General features: G+C 34.2%; 2 protein-coding genes across 2 annotated transcripts; one reads left to right on the top strand and one right to left on the bottom strand.

The window, feature by feature from the left end:
• Positions 1 to 1,181: 1,181 nt before the first annotated feature.
• On the bottom strand, positions 1,182 to 4,921 carry LOC100366649 (uncharacterized). The gene is made up of 2 exons (XM_002732367.4): positions 4,516 to 4,921; positions 1,182 to 3,548 (listed from the first exon to the last, which is right to left on the bottom strand). Exons 1-2 carry the CDS (start codon positions 4,635 to 4,637, stop codon positions 2,852 to 2,854), a joined length of 819 nt encoding a protein of 272 aa, XP_002732413.1. The 5' UTR covers positions 4,638 to 4,921; the 3' UTR covers positions 1,182 to 2,851.
• Positions 4,878 to 22,472, top strand: LOC100366501 (beta-alanine-activating enzyme-like). Its single transcript, XM_006813554.3, has 15 exons — positions 4,878 to 5,121; positions 5,417 to 5,676; positions 8,385 to 8,505; positions 11,891 to 12,123; positions 12,240 to 12,429; positions 13,332 to 13,579; positions 13,935 to 14,035; positions 16,414 to 16,580; positions 16,859 to 17,173; positions 17,434 to 18,053; positions 18,325 to 18,473; positions 20,692 to 20,855; positions 21,022 to 21,147; positions 21,351 to 21,482; positions 21,614 to 22,472. Exons 1-15 carry the CDS (start codon positions 5,119 to 5,121, stop codon positions 22,103 to 22,105), a joined length of 3,321 nt encoding a protein of 1,106 aa, XP_006813617.3. The 5' UTR covers positions 4,878 to 5,118; the 3' UTR covers positions 22,106 to 22,472.
• Positions 22,473 to 23,201: the final 729 nt, after the last annotated feature.

A 23,201-nucleotide genomic window follows, 5' to 3' on the forward strand; every position in this document is an offset into this window, starting at 1 on the left:
TGAAACGGGGACTTATGGTTTTTGGTATCCATGTGTGTATCCAGCATCATTTCTCAAAGATGCCTGGACAGATTTTCTTCAAAGCTGGTACAAAGACAAGTCATAATGGCAGACATGTGCATTTCGATATATTTTTGATTTGCTTGACCTTTAACTGACTGGCGGCCATTTTTGTCCCAAAAAACACCAAAAATCAACATTTGGACATTTCATCAACTGTTTCTTAGACGTGCCTTGACCGATATCATTTAAACTTGACATTGACATCAGTCATGGTGGGTTACTGATGCACATCATTTTTTTCGTGATTCAATTCAAAATGGCGTACTGGTGACCATTTTGTTTTTACGAGTGTTCTGCCCATTTTACAAAAATGATTGTACAGATTTGGGTTCAATTTGGTACAAAAGCAAGATATTATGGTTTAAATGTTCTGTTCAGTTAGTTTTCGTTTTCATCTAAATTTCACCGAATGGCAGCCATTTTTAGCAAAAACGAATAAAATCACAAAATTCAAACATGTCATCAACCATTTCTTAGACATGCCTTGACCGATTTCATTTAAACCTGACATTGACATCAGTCATAGTGGGTTACTGATGCACTTCATTTTTTTCGTGATTCAATTTAAAATGGCGGACTGGTGGCCATTTTTCTCTTTACGAGTGTTTTGCCCATTGTACAGAGATGATTTTACAGATTGGGTTTAAATTTAGTACAAAGACAAGATATAATGGATATAATGCCTTGACCAATTTAATTCAAACTTAGTTTTTATACCTGTTGCATGTACATTTGTAGTTAACATGCTAAATACTAATATTTAAACATAATCTGACTATGTTTTCATTGTTTGTCAAAGTCACTAAAAACACGACAAGACTATGTCATTGACAATGACTTGTTTCTTATATTTCTGAATATGAACCCTAATTTTGGAGCCAGTAGACAAAATTTTAGTCAATTTTCAGTTTTTACTCAAACAATTTGGCTATTTTTTGTGAATTTGCGATGAACAGATAAAGAGGGAATTGGTGGTGAAAAGGTTAAAACTAGAACTGCATGGCGTAATCATTTCATATTTGGAATTTGCCTTTCCTTATAAGGCGAGAAAAATGTTAAACAAGCATGATAGCGGTACTCATAATTTATTTATTATAATATTTAAGTCACTCTAATAATTATCTGATACATGTAATAATCATATTTATTGTATCTAATCAAAACATTTTAACTGTACAGTTCCACTTTCATCAGATTGTTGCTATCACTATTGTTCTTCAAAAAAAATACAATACAAAATTATTTAAAATAGCAAAGTGAACACATTTAGGAGGTAGAATAATATAAACAAGGTCTCACTGACCTTAAAGCGAGGGAGGTATCACCTGTGCATGTGTCAGATGGCCATAGAATGTCAGTTTACAAACAAGCGTCTACCCATGAGCATTTGTGTTTTTAGTGTGTGTTGTTATCGTCACTTGGGATTCAATTCCTGCCCGTGCGCAGGTGACGACCCTCTCGCTTTAATATGATATGCCTGAAAAAATGATTATTTATGATTATTATTGTGCGTATCAGTTAAAAATGTGCATCTTCATTTCCAGTTGTTATCAGAATTTTGAAAAAAAAAATCCAATTCACAATAAGATTCACAATAAAAGTGCAATTCCAGGAGAATTTTGAAATAAATACAAAAATAATCCTTCTTGGCCTCAATTTTTGAAAACCAAATGATCAAAATCTATTTTACTTATTATCTGTGCCTTTATGTATGGAAATACTTTTAACACTGAATGTTTCACAAACACAGTGACAACACTGAAATTACAATAACACTGTTTTCAAGTTTACGTACTGTAAAGGGGTTAATTATTCACTGGGTTTTAATTTAGCTTATTTCGCTGACTGGAAAAATGCGCTAAATTAAAACACAGTGAATATGTAAAATTTAGCATAGAACACATTATCTAAATGACAAAACCGTGAATTTAAAACCCACTGAATATGCCTGAAATAGTAAATCAGTGAAATTTAAACCCAGTGAAAGTTAGTCATTTTACAGTACCATTCAAATATGTAAAACTCAATATTAAAAATTAGCCATTAGCCCGTAGAATATGATTTATATCCTCAAAACCCATATTTTACATTCAAAAATCAGTGAAAATAAGTTCCATACAAAACACTCAAAAAGTCTTTTCAATGAAAATTAATTGCAGCTAAAATAAAGTATTCTACAGTATTCTTTATAAGCCACCATATTTGCCACAAAATTCTAATGAAAAATTGTGCATGATTTTCAATATTATAAAAGTTTTTGCTAATATTGTTGTTTGATATTTCAAATCAAAGACTAAGACTGTAGAGTATTTGTTAAATGTGGAATAAAAACCCATATATGCATGTGCAGTGATTGATACTGTATGTACCAAAACAACCAGTACACATGTATTAGAAAATTTCAATGTTTTATTGAATGAATACCTAGATGCGTTATACAAGAACAGAGTTTTCGGTTCATGATAAATCGTAGTTCAATGTATTTGTTGAATCGGGGGATACGTCAGATGGCTATAGCGTGTCATTATTTACAAACAAGCGTCTACCCATGAGCCTTTGCGTTATTAGCGCGTGTTGTTATCGTCGCTTGGGACTCAATACCTGCATGTGCGCAGGTGACTACCCTCTCGCTTTAATATACTATCAAACAATAAAAATTAATTGTTCTTCTCCATATTGCACCTTTAATTTTGGAGCAAATCGAGATTCTGGTAATACCTTAAATTGTCGACAGGTCAGATTCAAACTTTCAGAAAAAAGTTTACTTTGATCACTGTTCAAAATGGGGTCATGCATTCGCAATATAGAATATAGCATCAACAACATTCCCAGTCTTTCGCAGAGCACGGATTGCAGCATTTCGCTCACACGACAATTGTTTGCAGATTAGGTCAACATCTCCTGTGAGGAGATCATCCTCATTCTCTGCAACTTCTCCGAACGCTTGGAAAACTGCTCGTTCTCTGACAAACTCTTTTAAATTTTCCTTCTTCATCAGCTTACCTTTGTGCACCAGTTTTATTTTATCCACAGGTATACGAAGAAAATCGCAGACATGGCAAAACATTTTTTCGCTATTCCAACTCTCTGTTATTTTAACCTTGTGTTTCAGTTTCATGTGTTTAATTGTTATTGTATGCGACTGATCAACTTGCTCTTCTATTGATGCTAGATCCAAACTCCCTTCAGTCAGTAGGCCAGAAGAATTATTCACAGTCGGCATATTTCCGTCTTTGCAATCAGTCCAAATGCATTTCAAATCACTGTGTCGAAGATCATTTGGCACTTCGTCAACATTATTTTGTCTTTCACTATCAGTTAACTTTGTTCGTTGTATGATTTTCGGTGATTTTTGTGATGCAGCACAGTTATTGCTTTCTGTCTTATTTGTCTTTACTGCATCTTTTTCGGTATCCGTACTCGTCTTCAATGGTTTGCAGCTACTTCTATGTGAAGGCCAGTCTTGAATTTGACATTCCCGTGAACTGGTATGGAATGAAAATGAACAAATAAATAAATAAAATTGTATACACCACATCTTTGATAAAAGCATGCATAACGTAAAACCAGAGGTACATTACTTGGGGTTTGCAACTCGCATAGTACTGTATGGTAACATCATGTCAAGATCCCATTCAAGTCTCTTCTCGTAGATAGCGAGACTGAGGCTACGACCTTCTGACATGACACATATCAATGTTCAAGGTTTGTAATGAAAAAAATAAAACTTTTCTTGTCACTATCATAGTGAAAAATGTAATACATCGAAAATGTACAGAAAATATAGTTCTCGTAATCCGTCATATCGTGGGCAGCTATTTTGATCCACCTGGACATCCCAGTATCCTAGTTACCTCGGGCATGCGCATTCGCATTTTTCTGAGTTGGAACGCTTATGCGAGAGCAAAATTGTGACGGGATCTTGGTATCATGTCACCGTAGTTACAAACCCCAAGTAATGTACCTCTGGTAAAACCCATCAAACTAAACTATATTTTAATAAAATGATGATCTCAGAAGCACATAACCAGTGATGATGTTATAAATGTAAAGAAATGGATAGTCAATTAAAAAACTTGTTTATTAGCCATCTCCAAGTTTTCAAAACAACATACTAGTACCAAAGACATTTTCTATTGTCTTTGCTAGTACATAACAACATGATACATAACGGTACTGTGATGATAGCAGGCGGATGAGGACGGTGGTTTTTGCTGGCTATAAATTGCAAATAGGATTAAATTCGTGAAAAATAAACTTTAAAAAATGTACCAAATTAGTTTAAGCTAGAGCACACACGCACTATGAGAAAGAAAGTATAACAATATATTCTGTCCGAAAATTATGTCATACCCTTCCCTACAAACAAAGGTTCAACAGTAATAACAGGCTATTCCCCACCAAAATTTATAATGGTCCGTCCCTAAGCACAGTTTTACACTCTGCACTCACCAATAAAATGCGTCATGACATTTAGTACATCTCTTTAAAATTTTCCCTCTTTTCTGACAAACAAGACAACACACATTCGCCTGTTTTTGTCGTGTTTCCGACCCCTCACTGGCCGCCGACATTTTGTACGTGTTCTCAACTTCCTGGATTTTAACGTGTCGCTTGGAATGACGGGTAAAAATCCACCTGGAACCAGTATTTTTTCTTTTCTTAAAGACATTTTGTTCATCAAAACAGTGAAAGTTTCAATAAATGTTCACTCAAACCAATATTTTCATAATCCCATTGCCAAAGCAACGCACTGCCCACATCCCTACGTGAGACGAGGCCATAATCCATTCCACCCCCTGGTTTCTGGAGGTCACTGCACGAGGGCGCCATACAGTACAACAGCTGCACTGGCAGCTCCAGGGACCGATATAAAAAGAGATGGGCTGATACTCCGGTTTCTGATTTGCGGTTTTGCGAGCAGCTGCATGCGAGAGAAAACCACAACGGATCCCAGGTCCCATCGACAAGATCTGTCTATTTGAATTCCAGCGGAGAAAAACATAGACGCGTGGGTGTGTTGTGTAGGCGGTTTGGTAGTTCCAACTAAAAAAAATGGTAAGTTCACGACTAAATTGACTTTACATGAAGTTGTGGCATTTTAAGGCGTTCATTTTATTATACAATATACAAGTACGCGTTTTTTCCCCCCAAATTATGCCAACTGGAGTGCTAGTGGCAGTTAGCGTCTTTGTGCTTTTTCATCATATGTCCCAATGTTCTTTCTTTCAAGTTTCATTTTTCTAAAAATATTTCGCAATTTTTAATATTGGTTTAAAAAAACCCAGAAATTTACCCATTACATTGTAGTTGCTGTAAACAATAACATTTACTCGTATATTTACTTTGGCAGGTCGAGAATAAGAAATTGAACAAAGAAAACAGGGACGAAAGGTCCACGTTACATGCTCTTTTCCAAGATTCTGCTCAAAGGCACCCCCACAAAACTGCTGTAAACTTTGACGATGGGGAAACAGTTGTCATGGTAACATATTCAGATATACAGAAAAGAGCTGATGAGATTACAACCTATTTAGAACAGCTTCATCTTCAAGGGGAAATAGTTGGTTTGTACTACCACGCAGCGGCACTCCTCCCAGCGTTTATTCTTGGGTAAGATACTGGTAGTCGTACGCATTATCTTAAAATATTGGGAAAATATTGTGGTAGATTAATTAACATACTAAATTAAATCCTTAATTTTGATCCTCTGTTACGGTGATGACACCACCTGTTATATCATACAGATTATATAAATCTATAATTTCTAGTTTGCATTCATTTGGACTGTTCGTCTGCTTCGATGTCAGATAACATCATTCACAATTTTCTGGCAGTGTTCCAACATCGTCCATTATTCCCACTGTTTAAGTAATAAATAAGATGTGCAAACAACAGGGTTGTCATTTGGGTGACTCCAAAAACCAGACAGGTGCACGTTACATTCTATTAGTTACAAAACGGAAATCAAATATGCTCTGACATTGTATGCCGTGTTATGGTAGATTGTAATTTGCAGGTTGTGCTGCATACCTTTCAAGTCATCGGGCTTAGCATGAATTTCAAAATTGAAACAATGTTATTTATATTCAGATAGTCAAAATCTGAGTCTGTATTGAATTACATTACAATAAAAAAAAAATGACAATAACATTTCTCGCAATTTTGAACTAAAACTGCATACTATAATTATACTTTTATCACTAAAATATAACTTGGAATTGTCTCTTTTCATCAAGGGCTTTTATTTCTCATGAGAAAGTAATTATGTTACCAACTTTTGCTATTGTTGCCGAATGTTTTCATAGTTACTAATGACCATGATGTTAAGCTTGGAAAGAGTAACAATAGATAGAAGAGTGTTCATTGCGATTTCGACCTTGGTGCGATTTCGACCTTGGTGCGTGCAGGTTACCACCAAGGTTATACTGCACACACAGGGTCGTGCTGCCATCTGCACCTCTATATAGACACTTTTTGGAAGTGGCTGAATCATCCTGAGGTCAAATGACAAATGGAAAACTGAAACCGCAGACTTGATTACCATTGATGCAGTGTTCCTTGAAAGCAGCTGCAGCCACGTGGTAAATGTATCCCAACCTTGAGTTGCGGTTTTTCTTCAACAATCGGTGCACAATGCCATTCTTCCCAAGTACTGTGCACACTGTGTTGGAGCTACTCAGACATAACAAACTGAGTTAGAACTGGGTATGATCTATTTGTGGTTTGATGCGCCAGCTGTTGAAGCTTGCTGGGAAAAATCAATTGGCAAACGTTCATATTAAAGGAGAAAAAATATAAAGTGCCATGATAGATTTGATGCAAGACCATGTTGCATATTTCTTTCTCTGAGTGGTTTCAGGTGTGAGGTGTTTCAGCCCCCATTGCGTACACTCTGTTATAAACATGAAATGAATTGCACTATTGAGTGTTCTTGGGATCACAACGGTTGAGTGAGTCCCTCGTTTTTCCCTCCCATAACGCACCTATTCATACAATGACACATGCATTTTGCTAGTCATTGCTTATCAAAAATAATACGTACATACAGTTTATCACAAAAGTAATTACAATGTGTTATTTTTTTTTTATTTTTAGTTTAACATATTCAATCTTGGAAGGAAAAAGTTACTTTCAATATAAAAATGAAAATGATACAGAAAATGGCAAAAATTAGTTAGACCAGAATTAAAGTTTTGATTTTTTTCGTTCCACTTTCTATATGCCTTAGATTACAAATATACATAAATGAATAAGTAAGTTTTTAACCTAGACGAAAGAGACAATTAATTTAAATTTGTTCCTTTCAATGCTACCAGTACTAGAACTGCACTGAATTTTCCCACGAGTTGGTTCACAGCTGTGTTCAGTGACTTTTAACTGTTTTTTTTTGCTCCCAACATCACCCATCACATGGCAAAGATCAATCGGGCATTGATGTGTTAATATAAAGTACTACTCGCATGAATTATGTAATATACTTTCCTTATTGTCAATAATTATACGTTCTGACACTCTTATGGTAGTTGTAAGCAAGCTTTGCATCGTGCTTCCATATCTTTTTTTTTTTTTTTCAAAAAATAAAAATCAGTGTACACATTCTGGTCATTATTGTCTCAGTCTAATGACAATTACAAAAATTCGACCATGACCTGTATAACATGAATGGGAATTATTCAAGTGTGGAGGTTAACAACTTTTCTTGTGTGTAGATGACATGAAATGTTACAGAATATAATCAGGGTTTGCGTTAGTGTCTCGGCAAGAGGAGTCTCGCTTACAAAATTTTACGAAATAGAAATTTTATCCTGGATAACTTTATTAGAGATTGGACCCCCAGCTTGCCTGAAAAACTGGGTCCCTTTTCAATTATTGGAGTCAGGGAAGCAAAATATGGGGTTAACGCCAATACCTGATAACATATACAGATTTGTTGGGAGAATATAGTAACAGGTTAAAAGCGCAGACAGTGCTGTCTCCGACACAGATATATGATACTTGCATATATACATATAATATTTATACCGTATTAAATTACAATTCTTTTTTTTTGCTCAGAATAAGATACTCTGGATTAGAAGTGTAATAATATCCATTTTTTATTATCTTAAACGTATCGTATTTACAGATTGTATTATTTCCAGAAGAGGAATCCCGTAATCTCGTAGAAAAACTTAAACATGTGTAATTTACAGTTTATTTTTAAAATATTGCCACCATTTATCTTATTATTTATTTCAATAAAGAAATGTTATGCTTGAACAATATTTAGAATTGGTGGGTTTATTATTTATAATAATTTTCTTTTTTTCCTCATTCAGTATACTACAAGCCTCAGCAGCGTTTGCTCCAATTGATCCTACTGCTCCGACTGAAATTAACAAATATTTTATTGGGAAACTGAATATCCGAACAGTTCTTGTCCAGGAAGAAGTCATTCAGGTATGGTAGATAAGGCCAGAGGTATTTTATTCCTTGTTTCTCGAGTTTTTATAAGGCAATTTTTTTGAGGAGGGCGGAATAAAAATAAAATTAATTCTTTTTTTCCCATTAGATTTCTGTGATTCTCAAACAATTGTAAGTGAGATCATTGATCGGAGAGAAGAAATGAAATAAAATGTTATTCCATGTATAACCTTGTTTCTCATCTGCGCGAGACTTCGGTACTTTGATCATGATACTCCCACGAAAATGCAACTTGGGTTTGTTATGCGACGGGCGGAAAAAAATGAAGATAAAAATAAGTTTTTTTAAGCAATTTTTTGCACTTACAAGTCAGCAGGCGCGAGAAATTACGCTGAACTAATTTTGCATTTTTATTTCATTTTCGGCTCCTGTTCATTCGGCGGGTTCACGAAGCAAGGGATAATAAAAGTCTGGCCTAAACATTTTCATATTTTCCATGGGATATAATCCAATATGTAAATAGAATTCGTCTGTATGGTGTACCCAATTGGTGTTAGCACTCTGGCTCTAAACCACTTCCTATTGTTAGATACTTTGAGTTCATTTTTATCTTGCTTTTAATGGTTTATCAGACAGAGAGAAGGCGGCGGTTGAGGGGGGGGGGGCTTAATGAAAATACTATTTGTTGAAAATCTATTTTATATTCTGTAGCTCGTGCATTCAGGTTTTGGTCAAAATATGATACTTAAATTAAAATTTATTTTTACATTGAAAATATCTTGAATCGTGTGTAATTACTTTATCATTTGCTACTAATTTTGAGTTCAAATATATATGTATATATGTATGTAAAATTATAATATAATGGGGAAACACTGTAGAGAGTTTATTGAAGTCTGTATAGTGGGTGCACCCACTCCTTTACTATTGAAATTCAGAATTGAGACTTTTATTGATATTAGGACCCAATTGTGTAGTTTTTTAACACTTGCATTATAAGATGGCCTTGCTTCTTTGAAGAGTTATAATTCTATCCAATGTAAAGCACCAAATGTAAAAGCTTTGTTAAAACATTGTATTTTTCACAATACATACACTATACTGTAAACCACTTTAAATTTCACAAGATCGAGACCAATTTTGTACTGGTGAAAAAGTTCTTTTCAACTTTTGTGAAATTTTGTCCTCGTGGATGCCATCATAATGTCGTAATAGAGATGGTTGAAAGCGTATCAATTAATCATGACAAAGAGCATTTAATGTAGATTACGTGGTACTGTTAGTTTAATTTGTATCAAGGTTTTGGAATTACATCACCATTTTTTTTTTTCTACAGGATGGCATACTTGTTTTTTGAACTATTTTATTTTATATCATAAATTTAAATAATAATTAATCTAGCTTTGAATTTTTGAGATGAATTTTAACAAAAATCAACTGGCTTTGAAATGACAAACTGGGCATATTTAGAGGGAGTACTTTAATTATTAATCTTTTTTTAGGGGAACTTTCAACCTCTGTGATTATACTTTATAAGCACTTAACATTTTAAAAGTCTTGCGTGCTTGGCTCATTCATTGTCTGTTTGAAAAAGCTCGGCCTTTTTAAAATTTTACTTTTTGGGGAGTTTAACTGGAGTATATTTTTGGTAACTTGTACGCTACCGTATTAAAAAAGTGTTTTGGGGGGTTGACAATTTAATTTGAGGAAATCAAAAGCTTAAATGATGAGCATTTATTTGTCAATGTTACAGTTGATTACTGTATTAAAAATACTTTATTCTCGCTTGGAATTAATTTTCACTATTTTTGCTGAATGAATGATTCAGTAAAAATAAAATCCAGCGAATATAACTTTTTTTTTCTATATTTTACATTCAACTCGTCAAAAAAAAAGTAAGCTTATAACAGAATGAAAAAAAACAAAAAAAAAAACAGAATGCATGTAAATATTTGAAGGTTTTATGCACACTGGTACTGTATAATATTTTATTTTAGCTGGAATTAATTTTGGTTGAAAAGATTTTTTGGGCGTTTGTATTTAATTTATTTCGCTGATTTTTTTTTTTTTTTTTTGATGAGTTGAATGTAAAATTCAGATACATGTGGTTGTGACAGTACTTCAACCATAGAATGGTATGAAAGACCTACAAACAAGTTAATATATAATACTTTATTTTAGCTGGAATCAATTTTCGCTGCAAATTTTGTTTGGGGTGTTTTTGTATGAAATTAATTTTCACTAATATTTGACGAGTTGAATATAGGAAAAAAGGTGTATTCACTGGAATTTATTTTCACCGAGTCGTTCCTATAGTGAAAATTAATTCCAAGCGAAAATAATGTATTTTACAGTATAGTACTATCCCTGAGTATAGTGAGATTCCCAGGAAATTAAAAATAATATTCTTTAGATAGACTGGTGATTTTTTTTTTTTTGATTTTTTTTTTTTGTATAGAGGTTGATTAAGTGTACTGACAGCGTCCCCAGACATGTACAAATATCAGTGGGGTAAAAATAGAGCCTGCAGGCAATGTGTTAATTAATTCATGGATAAAAATATTTCTCATTTTTATGGACAATATGATAATTGAATTGAATAGAAGGAATAAATAAATATAATCTTGTTTGTCTTAATTAACATGTTGTCTGCTGACTTGTTTTTTTTTTTCATTAATTTTGGTATGTTTGTAGCATCTTTCAGAGAGTGTGTTAACATGAAGATATCAGTGTAAACACCAATTAGGCCTTTATGTAATCTGATTAAAATAAGATTCTAGTTTTGGCTTTTTTTTTTTTTTTTGTACATTTACTTTATTTTATTTTGATCTAGGGTAGTATTTATTTTTTGCAGTTTTGGTAATTGCGAAAGCCCAACAAGGTAGGGTAGAATTAAAAAAAAATAAAAAATAAAAGTAAAATAATAAAATAAAATGGCAGTAATAACAAATAAAATAAAAACAAGTTTATTGCCAAAATAATCAGATTTTAATCAGATTGGGTCTCATGCATATTTTTTTTTTTTACCAAACTCTTGCTAAAAGAGCAGTCACTTGTCTTTATATACAGATCATTTTACATGTACCAGTATGTGCAGGTGGTCTTTATCATTAACATTTTCACTACCAGTTCCTGCTTTTTATCACAAAATAGTCCCGTTTATAGTCTGCACTTTTCTTCAGAAGATTTGGACAAAAATATCAAAAGTTTTTGGGTAAAAACTGAAAATTTACTCAAATTTGTCTGTTGGCTCCAAAATTATAGTCCATTTTCAGAAATATTGAAGAATGTAAAAAAAAAATGCAGAAAAATGTTGGTGAGAAAGGCTGGAGGTGAAAAGGTTAACACTGTTGTCTGTACGATTTAACTTTAAAAATTATGAAAAAAAAAAGCTTATTAAAAAGTTTAATTGTATTTTCAGAGATTTCTGGACACTCTAGGATCGGAGTTGTCAGTGAGGGTAGTTCAATTCCTTTCTGATCATGGCCTTGTTGTTGTGGAAATCCAAAGTCAGCAACCACTGGAAGTCAAAGTCAAGTCCTCAATTCCATGTCTGGATATTGCGTATGCAGTTCATACATCCGGTACAACCGGCGTACCAAAAGTCGTCAAAGTGCCTCATACTTGTATTGTCCCTAATGTTCTGCATATTAGGTGAGTGATACTATATCTCCACAATATACGGTAATTTGTTGTTGACGTCGTTAACACTTTTTCTTTTTTCATTATCTACACTTTTTGTAAATAATAATTTTTTTTTTCCCTTTCAGAGATATTTTTGATATAACATATTTTGACAATGTATTCATGGCTGCCCCATTGACATTTGATGCCAGCATTGTGGAGATGTTTATTACCCTATCCCAGGGTGCAACGCTGGTCATAGTACCAAATATCATCAAATTGATGCCACGAGTACTTGCTAGAGTTCTGAAGAAAAACTGTGTTACTGTTATGCAGGTATTTAATGGCCAATTTAGCAGAATTCATTCATTGATTGATTGAGGTCAATACATTGTCATTTTAGTCTCAAACTGACAAAGTTAGTTTAGGCCAAAAGAAAATAGCTTTTGCTTCTCGTCATTCCAAGAGTATTTTTTTGTCTACCAGTAACACCACAACAGTAGAATGAAGAAAAGTTTGTTTTCTGTTTTAAGAGCATGTTTTGTAATAATATTTATTGCATCTTTAGAAATACAGTATTTCTATCAGTACAGTATCAATAAAAGTATAACAAAGTATATTAATAATGAATATGTTGTATGTATATATGAATTGTATAATATGTTGAAAATATGATTTTTTTTTTAAAGACTATTAATAATAATAAAATTCAAAACTATCAACTATCTAATTCTAACTGTATCAAAAACTAAAACATTATTTCATAAAAAGTTATCTTATTGTTGTGGTAAATAAAAAAAAAATCATCACTGCTTCAATTTTTCCCTAGTACGAAAAGCAAAACTTTTTCTTGCCTAAACAATTTAGTGCAAGTTTAGAGTACTCCTTGACCCTTGACCCTTGACCCTTGATTATGTGCGGTAGTTGTAATAGAGTAATTACTGTAATTGTTCACATATTCAATGCAAAGTGAATTTGGTCCAAAATTGAACAAGATGTATATACCAAGTAATAGTAAAACCTAAAAAAAAATTACAAAATTTGCACCAATATTTTTTTTGAAATATTGTGCAGTCTATGGGTTGAATTAAAGGGTGGTGGTCGTTGCGCTGTGTCCCGTTTGATATGGGACTAATAGTGACGTACACAACGCATGTGAAATGCATTGAAATTCGAACATGCGCTAAGCGATGACCACCAGCCTTTAAAATTTATCTATTAAATGTAATTACTTGCAGGCAACTCCAACTCTCATCAGACGATTTGGGCAGGATTTACTGCGGTCACAGATACTGAGTGCAAAGAGTTCATTGAGAATCCTGGCATTTGGTGGTGAACCTTGCCCAACACCAAATATCATTCAAAACTGGCAAGGAAGGGAAAACAAAACACTGTTTTATGATTTGTATGGAATTACTGAAGTATCAAGTTGGGCAACGTGTTATCATCTCTCCCAGGATGAAATTTTATCTGAGTCTACTGAAAGGTGAGTGCCTTTGTCTTTTCAATCCTAAGGCCAAAAAAAAAAAAATTTGTTTTGTTGACCCAATTTTTCAATTTTCCGACTTGAGGGCAACACAAGTTGTTGTTTTTTGGGGGGGGGGGCTAACAGTGTTTCCTGCAGAAAATTGGTTTATTAAATTTTCTTGTATGTCAAAGTCGGTTACCTTTTCAAAGTCAGAAAACTATAAATCTTGATTTGTTTGTCGATTTCTTCATTTTGTCTCTACGCACACAATGGGAGTCTTTGCGGTAAGCAAACATGAAACAAAATAGACACTAAACCTGGGTCTGAAAGATGTGGATATGTCTTGCATTAATTTTTTGTGTTTTGATTGCAGCGTACCTTTGGGACATCCATTGATTGGAACAGAGGTTGATGTGAGAGACGAAGACGGAAATAGTGTCAGCGATACTGGAGATGAGGGACAACTATTTGTTGGTAAGTTGTCTTATTCTATAGATCTGCCATGGTTCAAAATTCAAAAGAATCAACCTACATGTATGCTGATTTTTGCCAACAGGTATGTCAATGGAGTGGTATAACATCAATTTCATTAAAGATTGGTAGTCATTGCGTCACACGAGATGTATGGGTCTTGTATAAACAAAGATGGCGACTTTGACTGTTGCGCAGATCAACGAGTACAAACTGAGATGCTACCAAGCTTTAATTAGATATTTTTTAGGTGAAGGTAACAAGGGCGTCGCCGGTTCAAACCTCCTGCTTGTGATTTCCATTAGAAGAGCGCATTGAATTATGGGAAAATTAATGTTTATCAACACAAATGATGCACAGCACAACAACCACCTCCCTTTAAGTTCAAGAGTTTGAAATTCAGAGTTCATGAATACAATTGTCTTGATGGTCTTTCCTAACTGTCTCAATGATACAAAGGCATTTATAAAAAAAAAAGTTCAACCCCCTGCAGTCTTGGACAACTTGTTCTTGTCCAGATGAAATAAATTTGCATATAATGCAGAATGATCATATAGCCTTGTCATAATATGCCAAACATGGAATTTTACCTTGCCCGTACCATCAAAGATGGAAGGGAAAGGTATATTAAGGGAAAAATTTTGTCCGGCGTTGTCGTTGTTGTTGTTGTCGTCTTCATCGTCAATAATTTTTATTGTGTGCATAATAACTTTACTAATTCTATTCCAAACTTCATCAAACTTGGTCACCTTATTCATCAGTATAAAGTCTTCCCTGAGTTTGAACAACAGATGTCCTGTATGAAAATATCATGCAAAAATTGAGAAAATCTGATAAAATAATTTGACTGTTTCTACTTGACTGATCACTGGTGATACACATCAAAGGTTACTGATCTCAGTGGAAATATGCATTGTTGTATGTGTTCAATGAAGCAAATGATTTATCTTGTAATAATATCCTTGGTAATGTATCTCAGAATCCCATACTGGGTTTCAAAACCAACTCATGGAGATATTGCACAGTCTGATACACATTTGCAAACCTACCAATAAATTCTTTACAGAAAACAAGATGTCAGAAAATCAATATAAGCACTCCTATTAACTGGGTGCCAAACTTTGATCAAGATCTGAAGCTAATAGAAAATCTGTTTAGTTCAAAGTTATCAAACCAAAAACAATACAGAAAAAAATACATAAAAAGCAAAACATTTCATCCACATTTTAAAAAGAAAATTGTTCTAAAATATATGTATTCTGTATTTGACAAACAGTTCATTCGACAAATGAAAACTCACAGGAATATGTTTTAGCTATTAGAACAGAATGATATAGTTTTTATAATACTGGTTTAAAAACGCACTTCAAAGATTGCAGTGTTTGAAGATGTAGATTCTCAGGAGGCAACAGTACTGTTGACTTCTCCCTCCACTGGACACCAACTAACTACTTAAGTTGATTTGCATACAAAGCAGAGCTTGCAACATGATAGCTATTCATAAAGGGTGTTTTTTTTTTTACTTTTCATATAATACAGTAGTCACACAATGAGGCAGTTCATATTTGTCTCAGTGAATCATTAATTTTTGACAGACACCTGTACAAAATACTTGGACAAAAGCCAGCTAAGATTTTCTGTTATCTTGCATGTTTTATGAATCTATTCACGTCTAAATGCAGCACTTTTTTTTTGCAATGAGGCATTTGTTTTTATACTAAAATATCTGAATTACTTTGAATAAAGCTGGAAATTATGTTCCTTAAAATAATTAAACAAATAAGGCACCAATGTTTTTGTAAGATATTTACATCTTTTAAGGACATTCGGTAGACTGATTCCCCACTGTTGGTTCAACCCCAAAACTTGTTTGTACTCAAAATTAATTATGGCAATGCATATTTTATATTGAAACAAAACTATGATAAAGGGAATTATATTATATACTGTAAAGGGGGTAATTATTCACTGGGTTTTAATTTAGCTTATTTCGCTGACTGGAAAAATGCGCTAAATTAAAACACAGTGAATATGTAAAATTTAGCATAGAACATATTATCTAAATGACGAAACCATGAATTTAAAACCCACTGAATATGCCTGAAATGGTAAATCAGTGAAATTTAAACCCAGTGAAAATTAGTCATTTTACAGTAACAAAGGGCAAGGTCACCAGAGTTCAACTATGTTTTTTACTTGTAATTGGCACAGTATTTTTGGTAACCTGACATTGCCTACATTATGCATCACTTAGGGTGTTAAGCAGGATGTCCGCTTGTAGTTAACTACCTGGCACTTGATACACACAATGTATAACCAACTGTATCATCCAATAAGAGCCAACATGGAATATTGACACAGGAATTTATTTCCTCTCGTAGGTGGAGAAAGATTTTGTTTGATAGAGGATGAAGCGGCTTCCATGGATACCATGAAACCAACTGGTGACTGGGTAAAAATAACTGAGAGAGGGTTGATGTATATTGGTCGTCGTGACAACCAAATCAAAAGATTTGGAAAGAGGATAAATTTGTCCCAGATTCATAAGGTTTGTATTATTTGCATGAACAGTTCTCGTTACGATCACTCGAAGGCATTGTGTGTTCTGGAGTAGATAACAATAATAAACCAGTGAGTCGTCAATGAGGGATTATACACAGGTCATCGGGTAGCCCTGGTAGCCTTTTGGGAGCATGTACAAGCCAGACTGCGATGTGTCACAAATGGCTAAATAAATGTGCCAGTCGTGTGGTGTGCATATAATTTTTGTTGTCAGTTTTCCGTTCTTGTTTAAATAAACTTTTTTCTTTTTTTATGTGCCATCAGTTGTGTGAGGCAGTTCCCATTGTTGAATCATGCGCTCCGATACTAGATAACTCGGGTAAATTAATTCTATGCGCTGTGGTCGTATCTGAACTGAAGTTCCAGAGTAAACAACAACAGGAAAATGTGCTCCGCACGCAGCTGGAGGGAGTGCTTCCATCCCATGGAATACCGGATGATGTCATGGTTGTTCAGAGGTTACCGATTACAGCACATGGCAAGGTGGACAATGATAAACTGGTAGAAATGTTTGAAAATCGAAGCATGGACGAAGATATTCCGTGTTATAATAAAGAACACCTTCAGCAGCTGTGGCAGGTATTTCTTTCTAAATGTAATAGTAAAAAAACTAATAAATTGAACTAGATTTTGTTAAAATTTCAGTTTATTTTGTAATTTAGTTAGGAAGCCAAAAATTAACAAAATCTGGTTCCAATCACAATTGAATGAAAATGACCATTGTTTTGAATAAAAACAAAGGTAAATCTAAAATAAACTCTGAGGGCAGAGTGTAGGGGCAGATGAATGAATTTCTCTTCTCTGTTCACGAAATGTTGCAATATATTTATAAATTATAGAATTCAATGGGTGTGAAGTATCCTGTTGAAGAATATGGAAATTTTATCAGGACTGGCGGCAATTCCATCAATGCAATCCACCTGACTGAAAGCATTGAATCATGGGTAAAACTGTCCATGCCAGAGCTCATGGACGTCATCCTGCACAAAACCTTTCATGATGTATGTTTGTTGGTTGAAACCACCTTGATCAACTCCAGCAATTCTTGCCCATCTCATAAGCTGAAGAAAAAAAGTACGAGGAGAAGACCAGTCGATGAAAAGTTTGCGATGAATCGTCGAAATGACTCGCAATATACCAAGAGCCTGAAAAGAGTAAAAGTTGAAGGGTGTGATAAAGATCGTGAAAGTGACAAAATTAAATTAAGAAGCAAAGATTCTGAGATGGTATATGGTAATGATGATGCAGATATCACATCTTCATCAGCCTGTTTCTCTATCAGTAGAGGTTCCCGGTTAGTTACACATGGTGGATCACTTCATGACAATATCACTTCTGATAATTCAGATGAAATAAAACCAGCGCCAGTGGCGGCAGAGAGAAGTGTACAGCTGAAAGAGAAATGGTCATGTGATACAGGAAAGTGTGTAGATGCTTCACCGCTATTGGTTGTTGAAAGGTTAGTATTATGGGATGTTGTTTACAAACAAATTATGGTTTCAAAAACTTGCTTTCCTATCATTAACAAAACTGTTAAATTTAACCTTTCTAATGCTGTAATTTTCCCTGGCCAAATATTTTCTCCATTTTTAAGTATTTTGCCATAATTGTTAATTTGACTAAATTCATATAATTTCTTGTTGGCTACAGTTCTTCAGAAAATTTGAGGGTTTTGCTACAGTTGATGATTATTGTTCAAAGGATTAACGTTATCTATGTTGATGTTTCAGGAATGGTGGTGTTGTTTACATTGGATCGCATTCTCATAAATTCGTAGCGATATCGCTGGATACTGGCAAAGCATTGTGGGAAACTGAGTTAGGTGACAGGGTTGAGTCATCGGCATGTCTGTCTAAATGTGGTCAGTACGTGGTTGTAGGTAAATATTCAGTCTTTACTTTATGTATATCAGTATAATTTGGAGTTACTCCACGCTCAACTATCGATGTATCATTTGCAGTGTCAGTGTATTAAAGCTAACATGGCACATTGGGTGCTTGTGTCTGTCTGTCTGTCGGTCTGTGCATAAAATGTCAAGAATCCGATGAAACTAGGCAGTCATATACTTTGGAACATTTGCAAGATCTGATTAGGTTTGGAAACAAATAGCCACTTGGCTGAGATAGCTCGGCTCTTAACAATTAAGATTTCAATTAAAAAACTGAAGATGTCAGTAGAAACTGAACAAATCTGAGAGAGGTCTATCTGAGGAACCTATATGTATAGTATCAAAGCAATCACACTTGCGTTTCTTAACAAGAAGTCGAAAATATAACTTTTTACAAAAGTGACAAAAATATTCATTACAATTAGAGAATTGAAGATATCATCATGAAATGAACAAATGTAAAAGAGGTTTGCCCAAGGTACATATACACGAAGTATCAAAGCAATAAGAATTGTAGTTTTCAAGAAAAAGTCGAAGAATAAAAAATTAATATGGACAACGACGGGAAATCACTCGAATGATGAGCTTCACCAGCCAAAGTTGACAGTGGAGCTAAAAAAAACTGTTAAACAGTTAATTAGCTAATTTTTCATATGAATGAAATTCTTTGAAATAACCAGTGCTCAGATTGACATGAAACTCAAGTCATGTACTGTAATAATGTGTTTATTTAGCTTAAATAGTATCTGAATTGAATTCTTGTTTGATGCAAGTTTTAAACAAGCAGCTTCTCGGCTAAGATAGCTCTGCTGTTATCAATGCACATTTCAATTAAAGAACTGAAGATATCATTAGAAAATGAACAATATGTATAGTACTAGTATGTATAGCAATCGGACTTGCTGTTTTCAACAAGAATTCAAAAATATCACTTTTTATCAAAAATGACAAGAATATTCACCAAAATTATGGAATTTGAGATATCATCACGAAATGAACAAATCTGAGAGAGATCCACATGTAGTACCTATATATGTAATATCAAAGCAATCAGACTTGCAGTTTTTAACAAGAAGTCGAAAATATCACTTTTTACCAAAAATTACAAAAATATTCACTAAAATTAGGGAATTTAAGATATCATCACGAAATGAACAAATCTCAGAAAGGTCCACATGTAGCATCTATATATGTAATATCAAAGCAATTGGACTTGCGGTTTTTAACAAGCAGTCAAAAATATCACTATTTACCAAAAATGACAAAAATATTCACCAAAATTAGAGAATTGAGAAGATCATCACAAAATGAACAAATCTGAGAAAGGTCTACATGTAGTACCTATATGTGTAATATCAAAGCAATTGCACTTGCGGTTTTTAACAAGAGGAAAATATCACTTTTTACCAAAAATGCCAAAAATATTCACCAAAATTAGAGAATTGAAGATATGATCATGAAATGAACAAATCTGAGAGAGGTCTACCCAAGGTACATATACACCAAGTATCAAAGCAAAGCTTGTAGTTTTCAAGAAGAAGTCGAAAAAATAAAACATTGACATGGACGACGACGACGACGACGACGACGACGGACGCCGACGGACAATCACTCATATGATAAGCTCCGCTCGACAAAGTCGACAGCGGAGCTAAAAAAGTATCATTTATAATACTAGTTCCAGGGTCAACTGTGAAACTCTTAATTAAGCTTGGTATCTTTCTTTCTTTTGCTGTATACAGCGTACCAGTCGCGGTGTGCCGTTTGCTCTGGCGATCACTGCAGTTTGCCATATGAGATTGTGGAAACAATTTCCAGAAAGACATTTTAAATTATTCAGATTCACGGACCAGTGACTGTGAAACTATTCCGTTCACTGTGGATTTTTCTCCAAATTTTCCGTTTTTAGAGGCAGCAAATCCACTGGTATTGACAACGCTACAAAATAATAACAAGAATTAACTCCCCGACAACCCATAATGGACTCAAGCACACTTTGTGCTCCATATATGTACTCTGCTCACGCCTTGTACATACATGTCGCACATTATTGTTTAATGAACACTGTTAAGTATCATACTTAATACTGATTGGCTAAAATACTGTGACATTAACAATGGAAAGTTATTCCAGCAATTTAAAGGAAAAAATGTATAAAACAAGAAAATGCACATAATCATCCATAAACTTTTTTTTCCCCCTGTTGCAGGTTGCTATGATGGTCTGGTGTACGTTCTCCACTCCCAGTCGGGTGACATCGTCTGGCGATACCAGACTGACGGCCCAGTGAAATGTTCTCCAGTATTGGATGCACAGACATCTTGGATTATTGTTGGTTCACATGACTATTATTTACATGCCATTGATATACCGGTACGTTTTGTAAAGGTCAAAGGTCATCGCAACTCTCATAATTGTCTAGCTTGATTTGAATGTTTTGTATATTGAATTTAAAATTTGTGGCTGTCATTGTTTGTTGCATGTAATTAAATTTTTTAATAAATTTTAATTCATTAAATAAATTTGTTTTTTATTACAGAGTAAAAGATGTGTTTGGAGTTTGTTTGGTGGTGGTGGCTCTATTTTCTCATCTCCAGTAATCGGTGACAATCCCAGAGTCCTCTATGCTGCAACCCTTGCTGGCAGACTATTTGCTGTAGATCCTGTAAGTTTCTAAATACTGCCTGTGAGGGCATACTCACAAAAAATGCTCTTTATCAATTTTGTTGTGTTCTACATCGTATCAGGATAATCTGTAATTTTCAAGATTATTGAGCAAATAATTAAAATAAAATAATTAAACATTTTTTGGTCCAACATTCTCAGCCAAAAAATTTTGTTTGAGTTTACTTTATTCTGTATTTCCAGGACTCAGGACAGCAAATGTGGCAAATCTTCTTACCAAAGCCTATCTTCTCTTCCCTCACGATCACAGACAACGGAGTCATGTTTGGTTGCGTTGATGGGAATGTTTACCATGTAGATCACCATGGCAACAAGGTAGGTACATTGTTGCAGGAGAAAATAAAATGTTCACAATGTGATGTAAATTAAGTTTCTAATTTGGCCCCATCCCAACAGAATAATTAAGTTTATTGATTATAACTAATTATTGTACCATTCTCCTTCAGGTGTGGACCTGTACAACTGCAGGACCGGTGTTTTCTACCTCATCTCTACTACCTCTCGATCAGTCATGCGAGTCATCACCAGCCAATGACTATGCAGTATTTGGATCACATGACAAGTTTGTCTACTGTGTCTCGGTCAAATCTGGTTGCATTCGCTGGAAGTACCAGACTCCGTCGGAAGTTTATTCAACACCGTTTATATTTAAGAACCAAACTCTGAAATATTTGTATGATTTACATAGAAACGCTGAAATAGGCAACTCTCAGGAAGATTTAATGAAAAATTGTAATATTCCTCAAGACGATGTGGATTCAGATTACTTCACAGTCGTCTGCTGTACGACAGGCTCCGTACTTGTTTTGCATCTATTTACGGGAAAATTAATTTCCCAGCATTCACTTCAGGGAGAAATCTTCTCGTCCCCTGTCGCTTACAGCAACCTCATCATTGTTGGTTGCCGTAACGATAATGTCTATTGTTTTGAGATGTGAATTTTCAACTAGCTTCCATCATTGTAAACGGTGGCTCGACCAATCACCTGTCAAGTTTGAAATCATGAAAACCAAAACGTGTTGAACATAATTTTGGCCATTTTTAAAAACAAAAATAGGCTTGCAATTCAAAAATGAAAATGCCTTGAATTCTGCTTGTGTTCATTCATTCCTTCCAACCATAGGTATTGTGTATTGTTAGGAATGAATGAATATTGATTTCAAAATTTGTTACAAGATGAATTTTAATAAACCAAGAAATATAATTTGTAATTACCAAGTGTACCAGAGCTGTATATATATTTCCCACCAAATTGATTTAATTATTATTGATGTTTTCAAATTATTAAATTTAACTGAAATATCATTAGTTTATTATCAGTTTGTTTATCCTAGCTTATAAACTCAGCTGTAAGCTGAAGCCGAGATTATGGTGCGACTCCAATTGTCCAATTCCAATAAATATACTATTCGAAGTTTGCTGCAAGTGTATTTGGGTGACCTCAATCGGATGTCATTTTATGACTATCTGCAGTTTACGATTGGCAATTTTTTCTTCTTCAGATTTTCAGAAATTTGGTGTATATATGCATTTTTGATCTTTTGATTATTTTTGGTGACAATATGAATTTTTGATTTTCTAATTGATATTTGAGGTGAGGTAGTCTACTTTCAGATTGATCAGAAAATACAATTGTTTCATCAACTATTCAACTTATCACGCCTCTTAAAAACTACAATTGTAATTGTTTGAAGGGCGGATAGTCGTCGTGTCGCGTACTGTTCGATATGGGACTCATAGCGACGTATACAATCATGTAAAATACATTATTTATTGACATGAAATTCGAACACGCGCTGCACGATGACAACCGCGCTTTAATTATTGTACCACTCTGCTGCATGGTACTAGTGGAAACTGGTTATTGATCTGGAATCCATGATCAACTTTACTGCGGAAAGCATCAAAGCGCATTTTTTGGGTCACAAAGTCCATAACCCTTACTGGGTCATCAAAATTATGAATCTTTCCGTTCTAGAGTTCGTGCTAGCTTTGCAGTTGGTTTTCAATTACAAGTCATGGTGTTGTGGGTAT

This window comes from Saccoglossus kowalevskii, chromosome 4 (assembly GCF_978046115.1).
Source record: "Saccoglossus kowalevskii chromosome 4, keSacKowa6.1, whole genome shotgun sequence".
Lineage (NCBI taxonomy): Eukaryota > Metazoa > Hemichordata > Enteropneusta > Harrimaniidae > Saccoglossus > Saccoglossus kowalevskii.

Bases quoted from the DNA above. Each gene is read 5' to 3' on its own strand.
- LOC100366501 (XM_006813554.3), top strand. The intron at 20,856-21,021 runs GTACGTTTTGTA...TTTTTATTACAG, and splicing joins TACATGCCATTGATATACCG to AGTAAAAGATGTGTTTGGAG. The intron at 21,483-21,613 runs GTAGGTACATTG...ATTCTCCTTCAG, and splicing joins TAGATCACCATGGCAACAAG to GTGTGGACCTGTACAACTGC.
- LOC100366649 (XM_002732367.4), bottom strand. From the start codon at position 4,637: ATGTCGGCGGCCAGTGAGGGGTCGGAAACACGACAAAAACAGGCGAAT. The intron at 3,549-4,515 runs GTGAGTGCAGAG...ATTCCATACCAG, and splicing joins TGTCATGACGCATTTTATTG to TTCACGGGAATGTCAAATTC.